The following is a 27087-nucleotide window of genomic DNA, read 5'->3' on the forward strand; positions in this document are numbered from 1 at the left end:
TTTTAAAGCACAAAAATCACAGAAGCCACAATCATCTGGGCCACGTTACTTATATTTTCCACCACTCAGATTCAGGGATAGAGGACTTTTCCTGGGAACATTTCTTTTTTGGTGCACTTACCCTGTTTTCATTGTTTGTTTTGCTCAGCCAGGATGGGGCAACCTCCCCAGCATTCATGTCTCAGCTTGCCGACCAGGATGCTACTTATCCAGGGAGGTCTTGGGAGCTTCAACTTTGACCCCTATTCAAAATGGCTTCAGTTGCTTCCTTCTTGAACCACTATACCCACTTGGTACTCTTGTCAACAATTATTCTGAACTTCCCATTTTGGTCCATTTGTCTTTTTTGTTAGCACACCTTTTTCCTTTAGAATGTTTTATTTTTATTATTTACAGGTTTGGCTCTTTTGTCTGAGGTTAGAAAAAGGCATTAAATTTCCCAGAACTAGTTACAGAGGTTTGTGAACCTCTGTTAATGCTGGGCATTAATTCTGGGTCCTCTGGAAGAGCAGCTAGTGTTCTTAAACTCTAGACAACTTTCCAGCCCACCATATTGTTGGCCATTGTAGTTTTGTAATAACTTGTTTTTTCTTAAGACAGTTCTCACTGTTGCTTAGGCTGATCTCAAACTTTGGGCTTAAATGATCCTTCTGTCTAAGCTTCATAAGCTGGGATAACAGGAAATGAGTCATGGTACCCAGCTTGTATTTCAAATCAGGGAGTGTCCAACTTTCTTCAGAAGTGATTTGGCCGTTTTTTTCTATTTCTATATGAATTTAGGATTGTTCTTTATCTAAATAATACCACTAGGATGCTGATGGCAGTTGCATTGAATCTGTATTCATATGGATTGTGTGTACATTCTGATGATTTATTTTGATTCAGAGGATATCCTTCCATGTATTTTCATCTTCTGTTTCTTTGATCAGCATTTTCTGACTTTGTTTTTTGCCTAGACCAGGCTGGCCTGAAGTTATCAAGATCTGCCTGCCTTTATGTCCAGAGTGCTGGGTTTAAACTAAGTCTAGCTCAAAAATTTTCGAAACGTTTGTTGTATTTCTAATCAAGCAATTTTTGTTAAAGCATTAAAAATTTGTTTAAAGACTAAGACACAGCTAGACAGTGGTGGCACCACCTTTTTTAAAAAAAATTATTTCATTTATTTACATTCCAAGGGTGCCCCTTCCCTTCCCTCCTCTCAGATCCCCCTTTCCCTTCCCCTCTCCCTTTTTACCCAAAAAAAGCAGAGCTTCCTTCCCCCATAGTTTTAATCTCAGAACGCAGGAGGCAGAGGCAGGAGGAACTCTGTGAGTTTGAGGCCAGCCTGGTCTACAGAGTGATTCCAAGACATCCAGGGCTACACAGAGAAACCCTGTCTCGAAATAACAAACATAAAAAAGAAAGAAAAAGACACATTAAGTTTGAGAGTTTGAAGTATAATTATGTAAAGTTAAATGGCACATGATTGGGATTACATTAAATTCAATTAATCTGAATTTTATATTTACATTTTCAGTAAATATATTTACATTTGCATTGCATTCATGCAGTGGTAAGAAGCACTGATTTTTTTTTTTAATGTCCTTTTGAGAAATTCAAGAGAATTTTGCTAAAGTTACTACCTGTTCTTTGAATATATGATACTTTAACAGTTTAAGAAAGCTAAAGCCTAGGAAATTTAAATATTATTTGTGATATACAAAACATATACAAATATATATATATGTATACTGACATGTACATATGTGTGTATTATATCTAGTAGTTGTATCTGGGTTTTGCCTATCTTTGAAATGAGGATTGTGGTAGCTTTAAGGGTCCATGGGTGTTGGGGAAGGCTCTGCTCTTATGGGATGTCAAATGTGTTACTGTTACATGGCTTGGCCGCAAAAGGTGTAGCCTGTAAAGGAACTGTGGGTTCAAAGTCTTGACCTTGGCTTGTATCGGAAGACTGATCTTCAGGGATGTTAATCGTGCCATCTTGGTTTATATCAAGAAACTCTCTCTCTTCTTGGATATCACTCATGATATCTTCGTATAGGCTGTCTATAGAAAGTGGACTTGGTGAAGTAATTGTGTGTCCAAAGCCTTGGTACAGGCCCACTGGTGAGGATGTCTTTGAACCACCAGAAACTGCACCTTGTGATGATGAAGAAAGCAGGCTTGAATGTTCGGTATGATCCGGGTCTCCAGGAAAACACTTTTTTTTGGGATAACCTCGCATTGTCCTCCCTTTAAGACAATATAAATTTATTAGCAAACAGTTATTTTTACCATTCTAAACATATGATTCTAAAAATGGCTTTCTCCTTTGTTTTCCCTGAATTTGAAGAACTTATACCATGGTACTTCCTTAAATATTTTCTTATTTCTTAAGTAACTACTAAGTGGCCATGGTAGGAGAAATACAATAACCTACATATTAGGACTAGAGGCAATACTGCAGTCTGTAAAGTGCTTGTCACACAAACACGAAGCACCTGAGTTTAGTCCTCAGCATAGGTAAAAAGCCTGGCATGGTTTTGTGTTGCTTTTGGTTAGAGACAGGAGGATCCCTGGGCCTCTCTGGCTAGCCATCCTCCTAGCTGAGTCTGTGAGCCCCGGGGCAGTGAGAGACCTGTCCTAAAGCCAATCGGAACAGCTCCTGAAGAATCACACCTGAGGTTCCTCCCTGGCCTCCCCATGCATGCACGCACACACACATATTAAATAGCTGTTACTCACCGACTCGTCTTACTTGTTCAGAAATATCATCTCTGATATCTGACAAGTCCCACATAGCGAGGAAGGAGTCAAAGCAGGAGCCCTCCTCCGCTTCATGCACGTAGGGCTTATAGGAGAAACTATAGTGATGGGCGATTGCCGCAAGGAACATTTCAACGCAGATTATAAAGTCCTACAGACGGTAACAACATCAGGCCTCCTTGGGATTAAATCTAGTTCTCCAAACTAGGTTTAAATAACTTAGGGTATCATTTTTTTTTAAAAGTTCCAGATTATATTCATTTTTTAAAACTTTTTTTTCCACTTCTTAACCTAACAAGCTAAGATTTATATCTCTTTATTTCCTCAGTCAAGTATTTTTCAGTCTGTTAACCAATGACTGAAAGATAACATGCAGATATAAGTGGACCAGGAACAAATAATCATCATCTCTCTAGGGTTCCTGCTCCTCACCACAGTAAGATAACAGCTTGCCCCACTGTTTGCATGTGGGCAGATTCAATGGCTTAACAAACAGTAAAATTTGTTGAGTTCAGACACAGCACTACTTACCTGCAGGCCTGTGGCCACAGCTTCTGCACTTTGCCATTCCCAGGTCCGCCTTTCTGAAATAACGCCAACTTTAACCAACAAAGCAATAAGTACTGCTTGCCTGTATGTCAAGAAAAGGTCAATGTTTAAATAATGAAAAGATCAACCTGGGGCTGGGAGGTAGCACATATCTGTAATTCCAGTGCTCCTAATGTGAGCCCTGGGAGGTAGCAAAGAGAACCCCAGGAAGAGTGCAGGCCAGCAAGTTTGATATATGCAGAGGGGAACAATTAGGAGACCCTGTGTAACCAGCATTTGCTACTTTGTGGGGTCTTCCTTCTTCCACTCCTTTCCACCCCCTAACACTGGATAGGAGAGAAGGAAAGAAAGAAAGGAAAGACATCCCTGAATAAAGTCAGGGGTTGGAATAGGGAACATTATCATTAGACTACTTCTTGCTGATAAGTGGTGTTGAGCTCCTTTGGGGCAAGTTTGATCTTCGTTGTCAGGATATCTAATTTCTTATTTCTCCTTTGCACACGACTACTTAACAAACTACGACCAACAGCAACCAATAAACTCTGACCCCTCAGGGCCCTAGCATTTATATATCCTCTGAAAAGTCCTCAGAATTCCAAATGTTACATGATCCCAGAAACAATCTGCAGCTGGCAAAATCACACCTCTGCCAGAGCACAAGGCAAATCATAGTCAGCTGCTACGAAGCAGTCCTATATTCCCACACCTGGGATTTAAATGGAAAATGTAAATGTATTTAAATGTATTTAATTTTTTTTAAATTTTTTCTTCATAATTTATTCATTATCTAGCCTGATTGAAGCCCCCTCCCTCAACTCCACCAGTCCCACCCTCCCTCCTTCCACCCCCATTCCCTTTCCCTAGTCTACTGAAAGGGGGACTTCTCCACTATTGTCATCTGCCCATAGCTTGTTAAGTCTCATCAGGACTGCTTGGATCCTCTTCCTCTGTGTCTTGGCAAGGCTGCATCATAAGGGGCGAGTGATCAAAGAGCAGTCAACTGAGTTCATGATAGAGGCAGTGAAAATATATTCTTATATTTTTGTGTTTTAAAAGAAACCAAAATTCCAGAATTTTCACTACAACCCTGTCTCAAATGAAAGGCAAGGACTGACACCCAAAATTGTCCTCTGACCTCCACAAGCACACAGCATGTACATGCCCCCAATCACACAACACAAATATCATATAAAAGATTAAAAAATACACAGCTTAGCTGGGCAGTGGTGACACAGGCCTTTAATCACAGCACTTGGGAGGCAGAGGCAGACAGATCTCTGTGAGTTCAAGGCCAGCCTGATCTACAAAGTAAGTTCTGGACAAGCAAGGCTACACAGAGACACCGTGTCTCAAAGAAGCAATTTAAAACAGTTAAGGCCTCAGTGTGTACCCTAGGATTCCCCACTATCTTGCCTTCAGGGCATATTCCCAATCAAGTTGTGTGTATATTAAATGTACTCATCTTGCCTTACAAAATTCTTCTATTAGCTTCCTAAGATGAATTCATTATATATTCTTAAAACTTCATCATTTATATGTATATATCATCTAGCATGTGGGCTCCGGGATGGAACCACTGTCTCGCTTGGTGATGGCAAGCATCTTGTCTTGCTGAGCCACCCCCCTGACCCTGTTTTCAGTTTTGTTTTTCTTTTCTGTCTTTCTTTTCTTTTCACTTCACTACTTCTGAGTCGTGTGGCAGGTTGCCAGAGGACAGTTCTGTGAAGTTGGTTTTCTCCTACCTTTACATGGGTTCTGGCGGTCAGACTCAGTTTAGGTTGCAGAGCAAGTGCCTTTCTCTGTTGAGCTATCCTGCCAGCCCACAGATTATCTCAACTATAATATTGTTGAATCCCATGAGCTGCTTCTAAAGAAGACTGCGTATGGCATATAGGGCGTATATGACTCTTACTATCTACCTTGTTACTAATCTAAGACCAGGCCTAGTTTTGCTTTGTATTTTTTGTTTGCCATGTGACACTGAGGACAGACAATAGGGCCTTGTATGCACTTTGCAGACACACACTACCTATCTAAGGGCTGCTTATCCTACCCTGTGTTTTAAAGGACTCCCATGGATAAACATTTTCCCATGTCATTAAGTGCTTTCTCCCAAGTTGATACTGGTTTATTTATGATAGAATCATAGTTTTAAGTAATTTATTCATTTTGAGATAATGTCTTTCTATGTAGTTCTGGCTGGCCTCAAACTTGCTATGTAGACCAGGCTAACCTTGCACTTACAGAGATCTACCTGCTTCTGCCTCTCTGGGAGTGCTGGGATTAAAGATGCACACCACCATACCCAACAGAATTTTAATGATAGTATCAAGATATTTAGCTATCTAAAATTATCTTAATCTTTTAAATGTCATAGTGATCATCTATTTCTTTGACTGTTTAGATACAAGATTATACATGTGGCATAGGCTGGTCTAGAACTTGTTATATAGTTAGTCCAGGCTGTCCTCAATACTCATAATTTGGGATACTCTTGCCTCACCCTGAGTGCTGGAATTAAAGGTATGTACCACTACACATGACCAAGAATATTTTTTTTTGTAAATCTTTTAAAAAACTTTTTAATGTTTTTTATGTGAATTTTGCCTGCATGTATGTATGTATGTATGTATGTATGTATGTATGTATGTGTAACCCATGTGCAGTACATGCAGAGGGCATTAGAATCACTGGAACGGGAGCTGCAGAAGATTGTGAGCCACCAACCTTGTGGGTGCTGAAAACTAAATCCAGATCCTCTGCAAAAGCAGCCAGTGCTCTCATCTGCTGAGTCACTTCCCAGTCCTGTTTTTATAAATCTTACAAAAGCTAAAGGAATGGCTTTTTAAAAAAGGTTTTCTTACTTCTATGTATGTATGTGTGTGTCTGATGATGCAGGCATGTGCCCCAGAGGCTAGAAGGGGGCTTCAGCTTCCTTGGAGTTAACATGAGGATCTGAGCTGCCAGACATGGGTGCTGCGGACCAAACTGTGACCTCTGGATAAGCAGTAAACTCTTAATCGCTGGCCCATTTCTCTAGCCCCAAAGACTAGCTTTTGTTTTTTGAGACAGGGTTTTTCTCCGTGTCACCCTGGCTGTCCTAAAACTCCCTCTGTAGACCAGGTTGACCTTGAACTCTGAGATCCATCTGCCTCTGCCTCCTGTGTGCTGGGATTAAAGGTGTGTGCCACCACCTAGCATAGGACTAACTTTTAAAAGAAGTTAAGTAACAGCACTTTAGTTCACCTCCTATATTAACACTTGTTTTCTTTGTAGTTTGTATTTTGATAGCTCAGGCTGGCCTTGAACTGGTAGTCTTGCCACTCAGTCTTCCAGTTGCTGGGATCATAGGCAGGCACTACTGAGCCTGGCATTGTTTTGATATTATTTTAAAATTCTCTTAACCAACAGTTTTTATTGGCATTTATAAAACGAGAACATCCAGGAGAAAGCAGTACTTACCAAAAGGAGACGAAGACGACAAGCTTCACACAGAGAAACTTGCCAACAGGTTGTATAGGGCTGAGTTCTTCCTTTAGCACTTGGTAAAACAGCAGAAGGCAGTACATGGCGAACTAGAGACAAAAGCACCAGTCAGCACTCTGCAGGACAGGAGCTGCTACAGCAGGACCACAGCCTGCTCCACTGCTCTAATGGCCCAGGCAGTACCGAGCTACACTGACAGCAGGCTGTTCAGGCTTTGCTGCAGATGCTCAGAAGTGAAATTTCTCAAGAGAGATATGTAATGTTTTCTGTAAAGATGTTACTAAAAGTTCACTTACTGGAACTCAAAGCGATAAACAAATGACATGAATGAAACAAAAGGTTTCCTTCAGTCAAAAAAAAAGAAAAAGCAACCAGATGTCAGCTTTTAAACACAAATTACCTACTTTTATAAGTATTTAGATTACTTTTATTAGCTAGTCTCCTGTGTAACATTTACAACACACACACTGTTTAATTAATTAATTAACTAATTAATTAATTATTTTTTAAAGAAAGGATCTCGCTATGTAGCCTTAGCTGTCCTAGAACTTTCTCTGGCCTCAAACTCACAGCCACCTGCCTTTGGCTCCTCAGTGCTGGGATTAAAAGTGTGTGCACAAGCACCCAGCAAATTCTTCCATTTTTATTCAACTCTATTCTATCAATATGCCAATTAGACTTTTTCCTCGTACTAAGTAGGTCTCTGTATTATGTTTGTTTATTTATTTATTATTCAGGAGGCACACAATACATACAGCTACACAGCCATGAAGCAAACTACAGGCCTACATGTAAGTCACTGAATCATTCACAAACATTTGTTATGTTTATAGTGCATAAAAGTATACATTTAAGCTGCCTAAAATTCCATGTTCAAATTAATATTTTATCTCAAGAAATAGTACCTGGTAATATTTAGCAACAGAAATTAATTTAGTAAAACTAAAAATACGATTATTTACTCACCAATTGTGACAAATTGTTTATTATAACCAGGTAGGTCCAAGCATTGGAGAAACTAAAGTTCCCCTCATCGTATACTCCAAGGATTTCACACACCCTGAAAAGTGATAAAAATAAAATAGCTTTATGATTAACCAAGTAGACCTACATCTCCACCACCCCCCCCAGGCAGGATTTCTCTGTATAGCCTTGGCTATCCTTAACTCACTCTGTAGACCAGGCTGGCCTCAAACTCACAGAGATCTGCTTGCCCCTGCCTCTCTGAGTGCTGGGATTACAGGTGTGTACTACCGTGCCCGGCTTGTGTGGTTTGTCTTTATAAACCAACTAAAGGAGTGTTTTTCTCCTGTCTGCTCTCTAAAGGATGGGAGTCTTGTGGCAGTTCCTCGCACTGTTCACTGTCAAGGAATCTACTGTATGTAGGGGACTTCATAGTAGACTAGACTTCCACTATTAAGTGATAACTCTTTTTCCCATGTAAACACACAAATCTTTAAAGACAGGGCTTCGGGTGGCCTTAAACTCTTTATTCTCTTGCCTCTATCTTCCAAGTGCTAAGGATTATTTGCCATGAATGACTACTCTTGGCTTGTGTAGTGCTAGGGATTAAACGCTTTTGTACATATGAGGTAAACAGTCTTATCAGCTGAGCTGCAATGTAGTGTGAAGATTAACAATAACAAAACCTACTGGAAAGTCATACTTACAAAGCAGTTACGGTAGTAATTGGTCTGACCACTGTATACTGTAACACTCCTAGTTTGCATCTAAAAAGCAGCATTCTGCAAAAGAAAGGGACCATCTCAACTATTCAATGGCATGAAAACATCTCAAAGCCTCCCAAATAAAATAACTTTGACAATATTTATTCTGCCAATTTTGTTCTAAAATGACAGTAGTTGAAAAACATAGATGGCAATAAGGACATCTACAGACCATTTTGATATTATTTGATAACTTATTCTCTGAAAGACACTCCACCCCCTAGCTCTATTCTGGCACAACACAGAACAAAAGGAACAGAAGAAAGTATCGGGAACCTGGTTTTTTCCTGTTTCCTACTTCTGCCATGATCACCTTAAACCAACAGGATTAAATGATCTGAATCTGTAAGCCAAATAAAGCTGATTATCTCGCGAGTTTTGGCAGTGACAGCTCCTTAACAAAGCTCCAGGAGAAACACTGAGGCAATAAACAATAAATTGTGTGCACGTGCATTTACATTTCAGATGCAGCTTCCTTGTGAATGGTTTACAGAGAGATTTAGTTGGACAAGGAATGTCCATCTGAGTGTGGACAGCATCATTCATCTTTTTGCTGGACAGCTGATACACCTGCCATATGCCTTTCCACCATAATGGACTGTACCCTCAAACTGTGAGCCAAATAAACCCTTTGCTCCTTAAGTTGCTTTTGTTATTATTTTGTCATAGCAGTAAGAAAGGTAAAGTTCTTTGTGTAAAACAAGCAATCTTAACCTTTTACTCTAACAACATTTTGTAGCCAGGGGCTGGTGGCGCACACCTTTAAACCCAGCATTTAGGAGGCAGAGGCAGGTGGATCTCTCTGAGTCTAAAGCCAGCGTGGTTTAGAGTGAGTTCCAGGACAGCCAAGGCTACACCGTCCTGAAAAACCAAAAAGGAAAAGCTAACTAAAAATTCCACTTTTTAAAGGCTCATTTATCTTCCTTTATGTGTATGTATATTCTGCCTGGATATGCACATGTGGCGTGTATGTGTGCACATGTTGGATCCCCTGGAACTGGGGTTATGGGCAGCTGGAATGCCTAAGAGCTGTTTACTACATGGGTGTAGGATATTACTACATGGGTCCTCTGCAAGGGTAACGAGTGTTCCTAACCACAGAGCCATCTCTCCAGCCTTTTAAGAAATGGCACCGGCTTATCTTCCACTACTGTCAGACACAAATAAAAGTAGTATTTTGCTAAAACAGGGCTATTTATTGCTTTTGTTTAATATTACACGTTGCTTTCCCACCTAGTTTAAGTCTTTTAACTAGCAGCGTGATCCTGTACAAGATCTGTAGGCTCCAATTCCCAAGTGTAAAAAAGATGATTAAATGTTTTTTCTGTATACATTGATGAACTTGTCATTGGCCGAGCACTGTAAAGATAACAAAAACCTCCCCACATGTACATCTCAACAGTGCATTTTGTCATCTCCAACTGTACCATGTGATAAATAGGGTAAGTGCTCCGCCTATTGTTTCCGCCCCATTCACAGTACTGCCTTGCAGAGAGCTGATACTTAACAATTCTGTTTCCATAAAAACTAGACAAACACATTAAAACCCAAAATACTCACTCCCCCATGGCCCATGGTGGACAGCAGCATAAAGGAGGGAGATGGTTTTGCTGATCTTTAGCTTCCAGGTGTAGCATCAAGTTTGGGAATCGAATTGTCAGGTAGTTGTTAAGAAATATCATAAAGTTATAGATGACATACGCTTCATAACATTCCCTCCAGGTGTCCACGTATATTGCGATTTTGGGATATTTCAAAGCCACCCACTATGGAAAAGCACAGATGTTAAAGAAGAGCTTTAGCCTAAATAGCATAAATTGGTGCTCAAATTCACAGGATGATAACCATAAAACCTGAGGGATCTTGTCACATAACTGCAGTAAAATCTCTAAAATAACCCAGAATAAGTTCATTTGGGGAGGGAAGCAAAGAATGCTGAGGATTAAACAATGCAAGGCTGCAATGCATGCCACCACAAAACTACATTCCAGGTCCTACAAAACATGCTTTAAAGTGTAATAAACATCTTTGATACAGTTAAACCAAAAGGTGTTTGGGGTAAATAATGAACTTAAAAGTTAATTGAGTTATCAAATATAAATTGAAACTAAGAAAAAAATATGATCACAGACAATGTTACCGATGACCCCCCCAAAAAAAATTTGGTGTTTTTTTTTTTTTTTTTTTTTTTGAAACAGGGTCTATATAACCCTGGCAGTTCTGGAATTCACTTTGTAGACCAGACTGGCATCCAACTCACAAGAGTTCCTTCTACCTGAGTGCTGACATTAAAGGCATGTATCACCACACCTGGATAAAGACATTTTCTTTTATATCTAATTAGTAGCTGTATCCACTGTGGAAATTTCTTCACTCTCCCACTTCCCTCTTTTTTTTTTTTTTTTTTTGGTACAAATAAAAGATTTAACTAAAAAGTGTGATAGTGAACAATGAGCATCCTTCTCAAAATCTGCAACCATGGGGTCAGCCACCCTGGAACAGAAACATTTCAAACGACCCCCGAGCTCAGGTTTGCACTCTGAGCTTAGAGAGATCCTCCTACCTGCACACAGCACTGACAGTCTATCAGGTATCACAAGCCATCTAAATACGAGTTTAAGTACAGGAGAGTTGCATCTAGTTCATCTGCTGAAGCTACCCATTTTATAGAAGGACCCGAGCCTCAGCATATTTTGGTGCCTGGGGTGGGAAGGAATACCCTTGTGGCTACCGAGGGATGGGGGTAATTCACAAATTACAGTTTTTAGAATATTAAGCATCACTAACTGAAAATGTAAGCAACTGAGCAAGGAAAACAGCTAAAAATACTTGAAATACCTGCATTTCAGCTAAAAATGCTTGAAATACCTGCATTTTTCATTATAATCACTCCATCTTAATGACCTTAAAAAAGTGAACTTGTAGCAGTGTACACCTTTAATCCCAGCACTTGGGAGACAGAGGCAGGAAGCTCTCTATGAGTTCAGGGTCAAACCCAGTCTACACAGTGAGTTTCAGGAGAGCCAGAACCACACAGGGAGACGCTGTCTCAAAAAATACAAAATACCTAGGCTTTAGTGATGTACACCTTTAATCCCAGCACATGGGAGGCAGAGGCAGGTGGCTCTGAGTTCCAGGCCAGCCTGGTCTACAGAGTGAGTTCCAGGCCAGCCAGGGCTACACAGAGAAACCTTGTTTTGAAAATACAAAAAGAAAAAAGGTGAAAATTTCCCTATTAATCTCTCTTTGTCAATATTGTGTGTTCATTACCTTATTAAACATTCTCTGGTAATCATAGTTAAGAGTCATAAAATAGTCAATGAAACACAATAAAATATACTTACACTATCCAAACTGTATATTGGAACCATCCAAAGAATCCTATGGAAAATAAAACATAAACATTTAATGTGGTTTATGAATTAAGTCAGTCAATATCAGCAATAACAAATGTAGTTAGTCTTGACCTTATGATGGGTTTTTGAAGTTCAGGTTGTGTGTAATGTACCAGATGTTGAAGAATTCCCCACATTGACACAGGTATCGTCAACAGCAGAAATATTCCAGCAATAAACCAAGCTTTAGTGTGGATTCCAACCTTAGAAAACAAAAGAACACATTAGCTTAGATTGGGATATTAAGACTATAAAAATCAATGTCTTTTCATCTGCTTACTAATACTGCTTGGTATCTCCCAAACAGTAACAATTTAAGAAGATTTACTTTAAGAGAATTAATTACATGTATGTATGTGTCTGTGTGGGTATGTGCGTGTGTGCGCGTAGTCACCTGCTGAGGTCAGAAGGTGCCAGATTCCTTGGAGGCAGAGGCAGCTGGATCTCGGAGTTCTAGAACAACCAAAGCTACGTATTGAGACCCTGTCTCACAAAAGAGCAAAAGAACCCTCTTCAAAAACAAAACAAAAACAACAAAAAAACCATTTACACAGTATCTTTGCCCATTCCTAGCTTGTTACTTGTTTTCTGATTCTGACTCTTGCTTGCTGTTTCTAAGTGAGGGCCTGATTCTGACAACTCATGAAGGCCAAGTGTTCTTGCATTGTGCCGTTAGGAAGTTTCATTTCAAACTGTCATAAACCAAGTGACTGGAAAGAGGAGTCCCTCCGGTAGTCATGTCCCCATAGCACAGTATCACTCTGGCCACTTGCCTCTCTGCCTCAGTGTCCCCTCATCTGTATAAAGAGAGAATTTACTATATTTTGCATTTCTAAGAAGATTAGAGTTACCTAAAAAAGCTAAAACAATTTTGGTGACATGCTCATTAGATAATGCCTCTAACCTTAAAAAGAAGTAACACAAGAACACAATCTTCCCTTAATCTCAGTCCTTTCCACCTATGTGCGATCATTTCTCGGGCTCCTTAAGACTCAAAATACTCGGAACTCATATATTCCCCCGAGTCTGTGTTCCCAGCACACATTCCACTTAGACAGTTCGTTTCTGGTTTTGGCCCTTACAGCTTCAGTGTAATCACTAATCACTAAGTTGCCAACAACATTCTAGTGTGAAAAGTGACAGACAACAGGGTGGCAACAGCAGACACAAGGGTTCCCCTTGGAAGCCTCCTTCAGCTCACTGACTCTGTAAATCCCTGTGAAACAGTGCTGCTGGGTCCCTTTGCTCTTCTTTGTGTTCTCAATCTCATGCATTCTTCTTGTTTGTTTTCTGAGACAGGGTTTCTCTGTGTAGCCTTGGCTGTCCTGGAACTCACTTTGTAGACCAGGCTGGCCTTGAACTCAGAGATCCACCTGCCTCTGCCTCCCAAGAGCTGGAATTACAGGCGTGCACCACCATGCCCAGCTTCAAGCATTCTAAGTATGGACCCTGTCTAAAGTCTGACCACTAGTAACTAGGATGTGCTCTCCTCATTCATGTTGGAACTTAACCCCTAATGTAAATGGCTGTGTTTGGAGAGAAGGCTAGTAGGAAGTGATGTAGGTGAAATAAGGTCATTGTCTCATTGGGCTGGTGATCTCAAAAAGAGATCTTTCAGTATCTGATTATTCAGTGAGAGTATGGCCATCTGCAACCTGAGAGGTCCTTCCTCTGACTGCAAACCCCGCTGCCCCATTATATTTGACTCCAAAATAGTTTTCCAGACTGTGAAAAAAAAAGAAAAAAGTCCTGTTAGGAACTCAGATTGATATATATATTTAAATGTGTTGTTCTATGCGTGTGAGTGCAGGTGTGCATCTATGGGAGTCGGTTCTCTCCTTCCGCCTTGTTGAGATAGGGGCTCTTGTTTCTGCTGTTTGCTACTCCAGGCCCACTGGCTGGCAAGCTTCCAGGCAGTTGTTATCACCTTCGGTCCTACCTCGGGTTACAGAGATGGAATTCAGGTGGTCAGGCTGCGTGGCAGCTGCGTGGCTGCTGAGTTAGCTGCTGAGCCATCTCCACAGCCCAGAGGAGTTAAGACCCCACATGTGCACCTGCGCTTTACGCTTTTCTGAAGTCTAGACTTGCTTCCAAGTGCACCATCTGACACACCCACCTGCGCGTGCTCCATTAAACACACCTGTCAGAAGGTGAGGGACTTGGGATGTTAGCAGTTTGTACTGAAGAGCAGAATGGTCTTAAAGATTAGCGGCACTTTAAAACTACAGCTAGAGCTCACAACTCAGAAGTCTTCAATAAATAATGTACATTTCACTTACCTTTCTATGCAGTATTCCACGGGGTACTAAGTGAGGAAATTATGTTAAGATTGCTATAGCTAAATTTGGGTAGACAAATTTCAAATAACCTAAAAACCTAACAAATGAGAAATATTATTAATAATGCTATATTGTAGTTATCTTAAAGATCTAGATAGCCTATAATTAGAAAAGCCAACAAAATTTTAGTGACTAAAAGGTCCCTAACAAATATGTTTAGACACATTGTTTAAAATATTTTTTCACAATCAAAGGGTGGGCATCTATATGGTCTGTCATAACTACTGAAATAAGTGCTTCTTAACAAAAGTATTTTCTGGTTATTATTTGTTGATAATTCTAAATTCACTTGATACATATATTATAGATTTATGTTAAGTATCCCGCTAGTATTACTTTACTAATGCCACAACACGACATCAACAAATAATAGAAGGTGGGCCAGAGAGATGGCTCAGCAGGTAAGGTGCTTGGCCTCCAACACTGACAGCATGAGCTCACTCTTCAGCACTCCTTGTGACAGGGGCAGAGCCAACGCCCCCGAGTTGTCCCCGAGTTGTCCACACTCACGTAACTTCAGGCTTGGCAGAGTGCCTGCCCACCTCAAATGCACAAAGCCCTGGGTTCAATCCCCAACGTTGAATAAACAGAAAGATGGATACACCCATAATCCCGGCACTGGGAATGTGGAGGTAGGAGGGTCATTCTACTCGGCTACAAAGCAAATTCCCGAATAGCCTGGTCTACGTAAGACTTTATGTCATTACAGAAACCAAGAAGAGATGTAACTTCAAACGTAAAAACAATTTACAAAGTCAAATTTACAGGAATCCTTTACTTCCAGGAAGCCCGCTAAAAGCTTATAAAATCCAGAACGTAGCTTTCAAGGTATCTGCAGAGCAGATACGATTTCAAGAATAAAGTTCTTAGTCAGGCGCAGCGGCGCATGCTTGTAATCCCAGCACTCTGGGAGGCAGAGACAGGCGGATCTCCATGAGTTCGAGGCCAGCCTGATCTACAGCGTGAGTCCAGGAGAGCCAAGGCTACAGAGAAACCTTGTCTCGAGGGAAAAAAAAATTCTTTCTGGGAACTGATGGTTGTGGGCAAAGCAGTTCATTCTGAGCAGCTGCATTAACTGTTTTCTCCACCGGGTCCCACTTCCACTTGTAGCGGCAAAATGAAATCAGACCGGTCGGTTTAAAGTGCAAAGACGCAATGTTTGCAGACTCCAAGCATCAGAAAGCAGACAAAGGGACTGTGTCGACCAGCGCTAGGAACGCGCAGAGGTGCTGGACCCTCTTACCTTCAGTTTCTGAAGTTCCCAAATACACAGGGGGACCGCGACCAGGATGGAAACCACGTAGATAAGTACGAGCAGGGGTCGGATCCATCTCCTCCAGTTGTTCCGATTACAAGCGCAAGGCATCTTCGTAAAGGAGCCAGCTCGCAACAGCCGCGTAAACGAGCCAAACCGAGATTTTGGTAAGTTCTGTTCTTCGGTTGCTTCCTCCTCCGTCTCTCTACAGAGGAAGATTTACCAGGCGCTCGCGCCGGGGGCTCGGGCGGCGGCGCGCTCGCGGCGGCGGGTCCGAGCGCTCGCAGGGGCGGCTGGCATCCTCGCCCGCCCGCCCGCCCTCGGGCCGCGCCTCACCGGGGGGCCGCCCGCGGCGCCATGGCCCGCGCACCGCCGCGACCTGGGGCTCCGGGCTCGCTCGCTCGCGACCGGACCCGCCGCCGCCGCCGCCGGCTGCCCGCTTCCTGGTTCGGCAGGCGAGTCTCCGCCCCCCGGAAGACCCGGCCCGGAGCGTCCTCACTCACCCGTCGGAAACTTCTTCCGAGCTCATCTTGACCAGATTTGCGTCCGCTTCCGTTTCCGTTCAGTTGCTCGAGGCAAATGATTTGCGGGGAGGCTCAAGCTAGGCCAACCCTGTCCGTTAACGCAGGCTATTGTGATTGGCCAGCCGCGGAAAGGGGCGGGACTGTAACCTAGGTTACCGGGGGCGTGGCGAGGGAGGCGGGGCGGGCGCCTTCGCTGGCAGCCTGGACCCGCAGCGTCTCCGTGGCTCTGGGGAGAGGAAGCTGTGGGACCCGGGCACCCTTCAGAAACACGTGCCGCATCCTTGAGACTGTATTCCGTTTAAAGGACGGTCTTAGGAGGGGCGGTCGCCGGGAGCCGAGCTTGCCTTTCTCTCAGGAGGTCCTCAGTTGTCTTTAGGGGGGGGAGGATCGGAAGCCAGCTGGAAAAAGACCGAATGGCAAACCCGCGCTTGCATTTCAGTCAGTTGATCGAGTTTGGGGCCTTAAGGAGGGATCTTTGCATAATTTCTGGACTGGACAGAAGAATCTCTCTAAAAGTAGCTTATTTGGAAGCAAGCGCCAATATGAAATATTCACATTTAAAACTTGTATTGAAACGTCTTACTCTCCCCCTGCACCCACCGAGACAGGGTTTCTCGGTGTAACCTTGGCTGCCCTGGACTCTCTTTCTAGATCAGGCTGGCCTTGAACTTACTGAGATCCTCCTGCCTCTGCCTTCCCCAATGCTGGGATTACAGGCGTGCCCCACAGTGCCTGGCTAGTCTTATTCGTTTAAGATTTAAAAAGTCAGCGTTCTGACTCGGAATGCTTTTAGCTGTAAAGGTTTACAGATCAAACAAGTGGCAAACGAGATCTTAAAGTCTTTCTAAATTAATTGAGCAAGCAAACACCTGTGTCCTGATTAGACACATGAACGTAGCCTTTATAATCATTTTCTGAAATCAAACACTATACGCTTATTGTATGAGTTGATCTTCACAAAAGTACCGAATGCCAACAGGCAGTTTTGCATTTTACACATGAGAAAAGTTTGAAGTGATTAATTTGCTCAGATATTGGCCTGCTAAGTAACACAGCCTTTCCCTGACCTTGGACTTTGCTTGGTGTTTAAATATTTGCCTTAAACCAGGGGAATTCTGCCTGTTAGTCATTCGGACTAAGATCAGTGGACCAAAGTCTCACAGACATGCAAATGAAATCGTATATTCCTGTCACTCTGTAACCCAGAGCCTGGACTGACCTTGGCACTTTCCCCTATTATTTTATGATCTCCATTTTGGTTTTAAGAGACCAAAGAATTAAAAATCAGTTTTTTGAGTTATTGGTTTAAAGTTTAAAGCACAAGCCAGAACAAAGGCCAGACAGGTGGAGACATGTCCAGCCACCTGAGGGGAGGAACCAGCCTTACTGCATTCTTTTCCTACCACTAGAGATAGTGTCTATGAAACTGGCCCAGATCGCCCCTCTCCCTTAGGACAGCCAAACAAGGAAAGCCAGACCATTAATGGTTTTGGGGCCTTCCTATAGCCTGTCAGGATGACTCTGGCTGATGAGCTGACCAACTGTAGCTACGGGGACCTGGGAGATGTTCCAGATCCTGGCGGGGACAGGGCTCCCCCGTAGCACTGTAGGGGACACAGTCCCAGACTATAGGGACACAGGGTCCCAAGCCTGTTTGATAGGCCTAGAAAGTGTATTGCTCCTACAGAGACAGGAAGTGCCGCCGACATACTAGTTTTGGGTTCTTACCTGCTTGCCTGGTGGAATCTATTGTTTGGCTTCGTGTTTGTCTCTTGTCTGTCGTGACTATTCTCATTTCTTTGGACAAGACTCAGAGGATGTATAACATGGGACAGACTCCTTCTAAACCCCTAGACTTAATTCTTGCCCAGCCGGGGAGCCCACCGTCTGTTTTTGGTGGATGAGGTTGGGGTGGTTGACAGAGAGCCCACCTGCCTTGTCTTTGGGGAGGTTGCTGGACTGCCCACCTGCGAGTTGGGGAGATTTTTGGTGGACATGGAATCCTACCATCTACCCTCCTCTCTGAGCTGCCTTCAGTTTCCAGGGCAGGGAAACCATGGTGGGAGTGTGTGCGTCTGAGCATCTGTTTCCAACTGCGAAACAGCTACACGGTTCCTGTCTGTCTTTCTATTTTGCTCCTTGTGTTTCTGTTTCTTCTTTTGTATTGGACTGTGGCCGACGATATGGGACAGACTGTTTCCGACTCCCTAGACTTAACTCTTGCCCATTTCAGGGAGGCTCTGGTCTGGCAGAGTTCTGCCAATGCTCTGGTCTCTGGTCTGGCAGAAAGACAGGCTGGTGTAGTTGGGTGGAGCCCGATTTTGGGCAGGTCACCCCTAACAAAACAGGGCAGAGGGCCCATTGAGAGACGGGCCACTGTTCCTTTGGTTTATCCTTTCTTTCTTTTTGCATGCCTTGTACCAGTACATTGTTTTCTTGTGCTGTTCTTTTATGGGTTTGTTGTTTGTTTATGAGGGTCTCAGTAGGCTGGTGAACAAACAGCTGCGCACCGTGGTGACTTTGCCTGCCCCATGCTCCCAGCTATAACCTGGGGTATCTCTGGTTGCTGGTGGGATCATGCCTCAGGGCGGGACAAGTAGAGAACAGCCAAGAGCTGCCCGGCCTCCCTGAGCTGCCCGGCCTCCCTGAGCTGCCCGGCCTCCCTGAGCTGCCCGGCCTCCCTGAGCTGCCCGGCCTCCCTGAGCTGCCCGGCCTCCCTGAGCTGCCCGGCCTCCCTGAGCTTGCCCGGCCTCCCTGAGCTGCCCGGCCTCCCTGAGCTGCCCGGCCTCCCTGAGCTGCCCGGCCTCCCTGAGCTGCCCGGCCTCCCTGAGCTTGCCCGGCCTCCCTGAGCTTGCCCGGCCTCCCTGAGCTTGCCCGGCCTCCCTGAGCTGCCCGGCCTCCCTGAGCTGCCCGGCCTCCCTGAGCTGCCCGGCCTCCCTGAGCTGCCCGGCCTCCCTGAGCTTGCCCGGCCTCCCTGAGCTTGCCCGGCCTCCCTGAGCTTGCCCGGCCTCCCTGAGCTGCCCGGCCTCCCTGAGCTGCCCGGCCTCCCTGAGCTTGCCCGGCCTCCCTGAGCTTGCCCGGCCTCCCTGAGCTTGCCCGGCCTCCCTGAGCTTGCCCAGCCTGATGGGACGAAGTGCTTGAAATTACAAGCACTTCGATGGATAAGAAAAGTTTTAGCCATTATATGTTTCTGACTGATCTTAAATGGTTAATATGTTCTGTATGTCTTGGTTATAGATGAACAATTACTGGATATGTTTAAAGGTTAAAACCAAACTCTTGTTTAGGACATATATGTGTGCATGTATTTGTAAGATCTGTAGAAGCACAGATGTTTTTAAATAGCAACCATGTGGCTTGTCATGCCATGTGCTGACATCCACCATCTTGAAACTGCCACATGGTGTGGGGCAAAGAAAGAAATTACAGAACCCCTTAGTCATAATGAATTTTGTTTATCATCCCATTTCCTTTTAGACTAAAAAGACAAGTCTCATTTTAAGCTGATATTGGTTTTAGAGGTTGGATTTTTTGCACTGGTAAAATTTGGTTTTGACTTTTAAAATTATGGTCATGCTTTGTGACTTCACTCCTAAAAAGGGCATTTTATTTTGATATTGCAAAAAGAGATTTCTCCTAAAAATGTGTTTAAGGCTAAGAAACATTTTAAAGTGTATTGGGTATTTTATAATAATGTCTTTATATATATATAATTCAGGGTTGTGCTTTTGCAGCATGCTTGTATGTGTGATTCGGCCCTGGTTTGTAAAGGTCTATTCCGATTAACAGGCTGATTTGAAGTGTGTGCCTGTCTGCCAGTTCCTGAATGAACAGATTAATGCTGTTTCTTTATGGTTGATAGGTTTGGTGTGACCAGAATAGTTCAAGTACAGTATAAAATTATTCTATGCTGTTCTATTATGCAGATGATTCTAAGACTTACTTGATTACAATGTTGGAACTTGGTTATGGGAAACTGTAAGTGCTCCACAGTGCTATATTGTGGGACACCTAATGGCTATGTTTTAAATTGCTGGCCACAGCCTGTAACAACACATGACTAGCCGCCATGTTCGTTCAGGGATAAAGAAGGTGGAGTCGAAGCTTTACCACTGCCTTTGTTGAGGGCTGCCAGCTATGTTGAATTCCTTGTTTGGTGCTAAGTGAAACTTTTGTCCTTGTAGCTTTTTGCTGTTCAGTTTTAATGCAATGTGGTAGGATGAGCAAGATTTGCTAGCCCCTCTATGGACCATATCTGATTAAAAATTTTGCTTTGATTTTAGTTAAGAAATATATTCAAAGTTATGCTAATGACTAGAGTTGGTTACAAGATTGGGCTTTACCTAGTCTCTTGTCTATGTTTTCAAGGTTAAGCCTAGGATGGGTAACTATGAAGTTTGCCTATGAAGATCTACTTGAAATAGATACAGTCCTAAAACACTCATCTAAGGAATATGCCAGAATTAGAGATTATGGCATTCTGTTTTACAGGATGCAGTTTAGAGCAGATAACAAAAGATGGACAAAGAGTAACTCAGATATGCTGGCCCTCAAGCTTGTCAGAGATCTGTGGAATATGGCATTTTAACATGTGTAAGCTTATTGTGACAGAGAGTCCCAAAATCCTGGCAGTAGCTCCCACGGTCTCCGAGAAGATTTGGGCACAATGATAGATGACTTCAACTCTGGATTGTGGTATGCTAACCACTGGGCAAGACTGCCTAAACTGGCCCACCACTAGGGCCCAGCCTAAACTGTGGACACCTGGAGAGTCATTATTTCATGTTGCTGAAGGCAAGGTGAGATCAGTCTCTCATGTTCTATTTTCCACAGAAACAGTCTCTCATCTTCTGTGCCTGATGGCCAGACTGCCTCTGCTCATGATGCTATGAGACTGCAGAAGCCAGGGACAACTGCTTTGGTGGTGGACTGACTAGTCGTCTCTGTCATTTTGATTGGTACATAGATTGGTACATTTATTTGGCTTATAATTTATCCTTTTCAGGTCTCTGATCACATTGATGGCTAAGCTAACGTTAGCTTTGCAGCTAAGGGGCAGACAATTAGATCCACTGTTAGTTCATTGGTCAATTTATTAACTTGTTAGAACTATTAGGTACTAAATCTCTTATTTAGAAAAGCAAAGAGTTTGCCTTGCTCACAGGCTTCATGTTAATTGCCTGTGTTTTATGGTGAATAACTGGATAGAAAGATGTAAAGTTTATGTAAGGTCTGAGGATATGAAAGTTTAAGTTAAAGTTGAGAGTCGAGGAAAATGTTTCAAAGTTGGTAAATGCAAGGAAGATTGGAAGGTCTAAGTAAGTGTTTTAAGATATGTGAATGTAAGTTGTAATGATATAAGAAAGTAATTTAAGGCATATTGAAAATGGGAGCTATTTCGGATTTTTCCCCCTCTCTGCTATTGTTGTGCTTATGTTGTTATAAGATTTCAGAAGCTCAAAGTTATGACATTGATCAATAGAGTTGGGATAAGCTGATGGAACACTGACTGCTTATTACCCAGTCACAGGCTTGAGATTTTAATTTCCTTTTGGTTGTCTTCTGGGCATAGACTTAAAGGTGCTTCTCATCATGCTAAAAACATCTGTCTAATGTCTATATTTGACCCAAAAGCCGTAGCTTTTACTAGGTCTTAATGGCATGAGCCTACTCCTGCTATCTTGCGGACACCTGTTAACTGCTTTTTCTAAAGTATAAATCTCAATACTGTAGTGATACTAATATACTTCTTTTTGTAAATGAAAATTCATATGAATTTCAGGAAGTCAAAAAATCATAAGACCTGGATATGGCATGGCTCAAACAGACCCCAGATGAGTTTTTTCCTTAGTCTTGGGATTCCTCACTTTCCTATTTACTAGACAAATTTTAACTTGTGTCTCCAGTCTGAATTTGTCTCAGCAGATTTTCACCTGGCTTACAGAATCTATTTGGTGATCAGCTATGGACTACAAGCTGAAATATGGACTTGCTGGAAGCTGATATGATTGTCCCCTGTCTCTTTGGATCAACCAACCAGATGCTTCTGAGGACTGCACCATTGCCCAGCCTTTGGCTGGCATTTCAGCCTTCCTAGCCCCTGATGCCAACGGTCCCATGTCAGCACTGAAGTAGTTTCAGAAGACGAGACCTTCACCCATAATCCCTATGGGCTGAAATGCTAAGTCCAAAGGGGCTCCCTGACATTAGCTATTATCTTGGGGACCTGCTTAGCGGGAGCAGCAACTGGACAAAAAGCCTGGAAAGATCCTAGAGATAAAGGATTCCAGAGGATGGTTTAAATCTTGGTATAATAGTTCTCCTTGGCTTACTACCCTTATATCTGCCCTGATGGGACCCCAACTCAGTTTGATTTTTACCTTTGGGCCTTGTATTTTAAATTGCTTGATGGCTTTCATGAGGGAATGCTTGGGAGAGATATACAGTTATTGTACTCAGATCCCATTGTGAAAAGGTAAATCTGGAGGACACCAAGGGTCATATCTGGAAGATCCATGATTGGGTCTTCAAATGATCATGGGAAGGGGGGAATGAGAGACCAAAGAATTAGGAATTAGTTGTTTTTTTGGGGGGTGGGGTGGGGGAAGGGTATTGGTTTAAAGTTTAAAGCACAAGCCTGAACAAAGGCTAGACAGGTGGAAACATGTCCAGTCACCTAGGGGAGGAACCAGCCTTACTGCATTCTTTTCCTGCCCACTACAGATACAGTTTCTAGGGAACTGGCCCAGGTCTCCCCTCTCCCCTAGGACAGCCAAACAAGGAAAGCCAGACCATTAATGGTTTTGGGGCTTTTCTATAGGCAGTCAATTAAAAATGCAACATCCCCTTTTGTGATTCAACCAATAGACACTTGCCTGGCAGGAATTCCCCTGCTTTGGGTGCACTGTGAGGAACTTGAATCTGTAAATCACCACCTACCCTGAGCATGAGGCTCTCTGCTTTCAACTGCTGCAGCAGTGAGGGTGTGTACAAACTATAGCTTGTAATAAAAAGGTCCTCATGTATTTTGCAACAGACTCAACTCCTGGTGGTCTTTTGGGGTCTTGTGAATTGGGCACAACAATTTTAGAGAAATTCTTGATCATTACTGAATACCTGGCATGCTGTTAAAGTGTAGAAAATAAGAAAAATCTCTTAGTTTCCAACCAGATACCACTATTTATTGCTTGGCAAATGATAACTTTTTTGGATAGGCTTTGTAACATGGCTTGCTTCTATGTGTTCAGCCACACTCATTGCATGATCACCTACAGTCATCTTCCCCATTCTTTCTCATGGGAAAACAATCTTTACATAATTTCTGAAATCTACTTTCAACACTGTAGCACTATCCTTCATGTTTCGTTACAGCCGTTAACCCGTAAATGTTGTGAGTTCCCTAGAAAAAGCTAAAATTCTCAAACCATTAAGAATCAGTAGCTGGACAGTGGCAGCTCACACCTTTAATCTTAGGAGGCAGAATCAGGCAGATCTCTATGAGTTCGAGGGCAGTCTGGTCTATAGAGCAAGTTCCAGGACAGTCAGGGCCACACAGAGAAACACTGTCTCAAGAAGAAGAAGAAGAAGAAGAAGGAGGAGGAGGAGGAGGAGGAGGAGGAGGAGGAGGAGGAGGAGGAGAAGAAGAAGAAGAAGAAGAAGCATTATTATGAAAGTGATGAAGAGACAAGTCAAGTGCAGGCATGACTTTGCATAAGTTTGTGAGCTGGAATTCATTTTTGATGAAAATTCTGCACAGTAACAGAGAAATCAGAAACTGAGTTTTTCATTTAAATTTGTTCACTCATAGAGGCTCTGCTTTATTTTGAAGAGGTCCTTCCCTTCCTTTCTTCTTTTTTTCCTTCTCCCTCCCTGCCTCCCTTCCTCCCTCCCTTCTTCCCTCTTTCCCTCCCTCCCTCTTTCCCTTCCTCATAGAGGCTCTGCTTTATTTTGAAGAGGTCATTCCTTTCCTTCCCTTCCTTCCTTCCTTCCTTCCTTCCTTCCTTCCTTCCTTCCTTCCTTCCTTCCTTCCTTCCCTCTTTCCTTTTCTTTCTCTGTATATAGACCAAACTGGAACTCACAGACATCCACCTGTTTCTGCCATCCCAGTACTAGCATTAAAGGTGTGTGCTACTATGCCCCACAGTAGATAGCCACTGATTTTAAAGCAAGATCCCCTGACTTGAAAGGCCTTTGCAGTGAATTCAGAGAACAGGGGCCTATAAAGCCAAGGGCTGACATTAGCTGTGTCACTAGGTACAGAGGCTGGGGCCCCTGGCTTCGCTCTGGTTTCCCATGAAATCTTTTATTTCTCTCCTGAGTTGATACATATTTGCCCCTGACTAACAAGTTCCTAATGCATGAGAAGATCTCATCCCCCACCCTCCAAGCAAGGAAATATCTTTCTTGTTTTGTTTTGTCTTTTATTTTCCTTACTTCTCTCTCTTTTCAACAGTTGTGTTTCATTCTATCCTTAAGGTCTCTGGGATATCCAGCCTCTGGTTTCTGGCTTTCCAGGCAGTGTAAGGGTGGGCTCCTTCTATACCACTCCTGGGCACATACCCAAAAGATGTTCCACCATGCCACAAGGTCATTTGCCCAACTATGTTCATAGCAGCTTTATTCATAATAGCCAGAAACTGGAAACAGCCTAGATGTCCCTCAGCCTAAGAATGGATAAGGAAATGTGGTGCATTTACACAATGAAATATTACTCAGATGTAAAAACAAGGACATCATGAAATTTGCCAGCAAATGGATGGATCTAGAAAAGATCATGCAGAATAAAGTAACCCAGATCCAGAAAGGCACACATGGTTTGTATTCAGGGTAGAATATTAACTATATAGTACAGGATAACCATGCTACAGTCCACAGACCCAAAGAAGCTATGTAATGAGGGTTGGGGGGGTGGAAATACATGCTTCTCACTGTGAAGTGGAAATAGACTAGGTATCATGAGTTGATGGGGTGTGTTGGGTGTGTGTATTGGAGATGGGGGAGTGGGGTCTGGATAGGGGTGTGGGGATGAGAACAGGAGGGATCAGGCATGGGGAGAACGGAGGGAGTGAGAGAGTGCTGGGTTTTGTTTATAAGCTCCTTGTTTAAAGTACTGAGATAAATATTTAAATTGCCCTCATCCTCAAAGGAGTGCTACCAGGGTTATCGGATTCATGACTACTAGGTTCTCTAGTTTCCTCACAAGAAAAGTGATCAAGTGCCTTCTGCCACCCAAGAGATCTCAGTAGTGAAGGTGATTAGCTGTGGAGGAGGAGATCCTGTGAAAATATGCTACCTGTGCCGTAAAAATTTACCTTTGCTCACTAGATGGGCTTTAGAGTTTCCTTCCTGATTCAGGTCTCTCCCCTCCCTTCCCTTCTCCTTCTGTCCTCCCTTTGTTTCTGGGTCTGTTGTATCCCAGGCTGACCCAATACTTGCTACATAGCCAAGGATAACCTTGACCTTCTGACCCTTTTTTGTCTCCTGGGATAGAGGCAGAAAACACCTATGCCATTTTGTGCACGGCTAGATTAAACTTGATGCTTCGTGTATTCCAGGCAACTGCTCTACCTACTGAGTACTCACACGCAGCCAGTTTTTATTTATATCCACCAACATTTTTTTTTCAGACCAATTTAAGTGACACTTCTGGAATATCAAGGTGTAAACTAAAAGTGGGAGATCTCCCCCTGTTCCCCACTGTGTGTGTGTATCTTGAGATAGGGTCTCATTTTGTATCTCAGGATGGCCCCATCCTGATGGTGAGCTATCACATCTGACTTGGGAAACATCCTAATAACGTCAAATAATAGAAATTGTATTACCTAGAAAATTTGAGAGAAAAAATTTTTGTGGCAAGGAAGATGATTCTGTATTTTTAAAAAAAGTTAGAAATAAAAAAAGCTATACTGAAGTATTTTTACAATTTTCAGTAAAAATGAAATATTTTTACTTAATATTGGATGCTAAACGGTGGTGATCCCCACAGAATCTTTGACTTGTACAAAGGGAGATGCTCAGGTCCATTCTTGGATTCCCAGAAAATGGTGATTTGTCTTATTTTGCAGAGGCTTAAAAAGGCAACCCCACAGGCCACTGCATTTCCCATCATGCCCAGTCAGGGCAAGCACACGTCCTGACGCACTTCCTGCCTACGCACCTCCAGCCTACATGTGATCAAGCATCTAAATGCAGTTGGGTCAAACAAACTTGTTTAGGGGAGTGAAAACATGTGGCTTGTTTTCTCCCATAAACAATAGCCTTCAATAGTGTCTGGCAGAAGGCAGGAGGGGAAGGATTCAGTTCTGTTTAATGGACAGGCCACTGAGAGTTTGACCATGTTCTCTAGTGAGTATATAGATAATACAAAGTGAACTTTTTTCTTCTTCTTTTTATTTTTACTGTTTTTTTTTTGGGGGGGGAGATGGGTGAGGTCATAAGGAGAGGGTGGACACAGAAGGATATGAAGGGATTGTGATGGGGAGCATGATGTGAAACGTTCAGAGAATTATTAAAAATGTTATGGCGGTGAGGGTTGGAGAAATTACTCAATGTTAAGAGCATTGGCTGCTCTCCTGGAGGACCTGGACTCAATTCCCAGCACTGACATGGGCAGCTCACAACTGTCTGTAACTCCATCTCCAGGAGATCCAACACCCTAACATAGACATACATACAGACAAAACACCAATGCACATAAAGTAAAAATAGTAATATTTAAAAATAGATACATAGGACTCTGTGTCAATGACAATAAATAATAAACTTAAATAATAAAAGATGTTATGTGGGAAAAATTAAAACAACAAAACAAAACAAAAACTAAACAAACAAAAAACAAACAAAAACCCAATAGCCTCCATCATTTCTGGAGGTATCTGTCCTTGGGCAAGGGGTTTATAGGCTAGAGGCATTTTCATTTTATGGATCTCTTAGGCACTGTGATTAGAACTTAAAGCTAACTTTGCCTTTCACAGAGGATTAGCACTAGTGTTTTATGCTCATGGGAAGAGGGAGTTTTGTCTTCAGCTATGAGGAGAACTCTCTTTATGTGGACGTTTTGACTTTTCT

The 27087-nt window shown here is 42.8% G+C and overlaps 1 protein-coding gene and 1 long non-coding RNA gene across 3 annotated transcripts; one reads left to right on the forward strand and one right to left on the reverse strand.

Annotated features, from left to right (window-relative positions):
• Positions 1-1420: 1420 nt before the first annotated feature.
• On the reverse strand, positions 1421-16068 carry Tmem184c (transmembrane protein 184C). Of its 2 annotated transcripts, none has more exons than XM_021641442.2 (11): positions 16000-16068; positions 15485-15701; positions 11975-12105; positions 11852-11888; positions 10068-10273; positions 8451-8525; positions 7747-7840; positions 6757-6869; positions 3277-3376; positions 2725-2896; positions 1421-2232 (listed from the first exon to the last, which is right to left on the reverse strand). In XM_021641442.2, the coding sequence occupies exons 1-11, from the start codon at positions 16023-16025 to the stop codon at positions 1847-1849; spliced, it is 1557 nt and encodes a 518-aa protein (XP_021497117.1). In that variant the 5' UTR covers positions 16026-16068; the 3' UTR covers positions 1421-1846. The 2 variants fall into 2 exon arrangements, with proteins under 2 accessions (XP_021497117.1, XP_060249174.1); XM_060393191.1 differs by lacking the exon at positions 16000-16068 and adding an exon at positions 15833-15870.
• Positions 16069-19055: 2987 nt separating this feature from the next.
• On the forward strand, positions 19056-23053 carry LOC132656993 (uncharacterized). Its single transcript, XR_009594841.1, has 2 exons — positions 19056-20819; positions 21965-23053. It is a non-coding gene; the product is annotated as an uncharacterized LOC132656993 (long non-coding RNA).
• Positions 23054-27087: the final 4034 nt, after the last annotated feature.

Source organism: Meriones unguiculatus, chromosome 10, assembly GCF_030254825.1.
Source record: "Meriones unguiculatus strain TT.TT164.6M chromosome 10, Bangor_MerUng_6.1, whole genome shotgun sequence".
Taxonomy (NCBI): Eukaryota; Metazoa; Chordata; class Mammalia; order Rodentia; family Muridae; genus Meriones; species Meriones unguiculatus.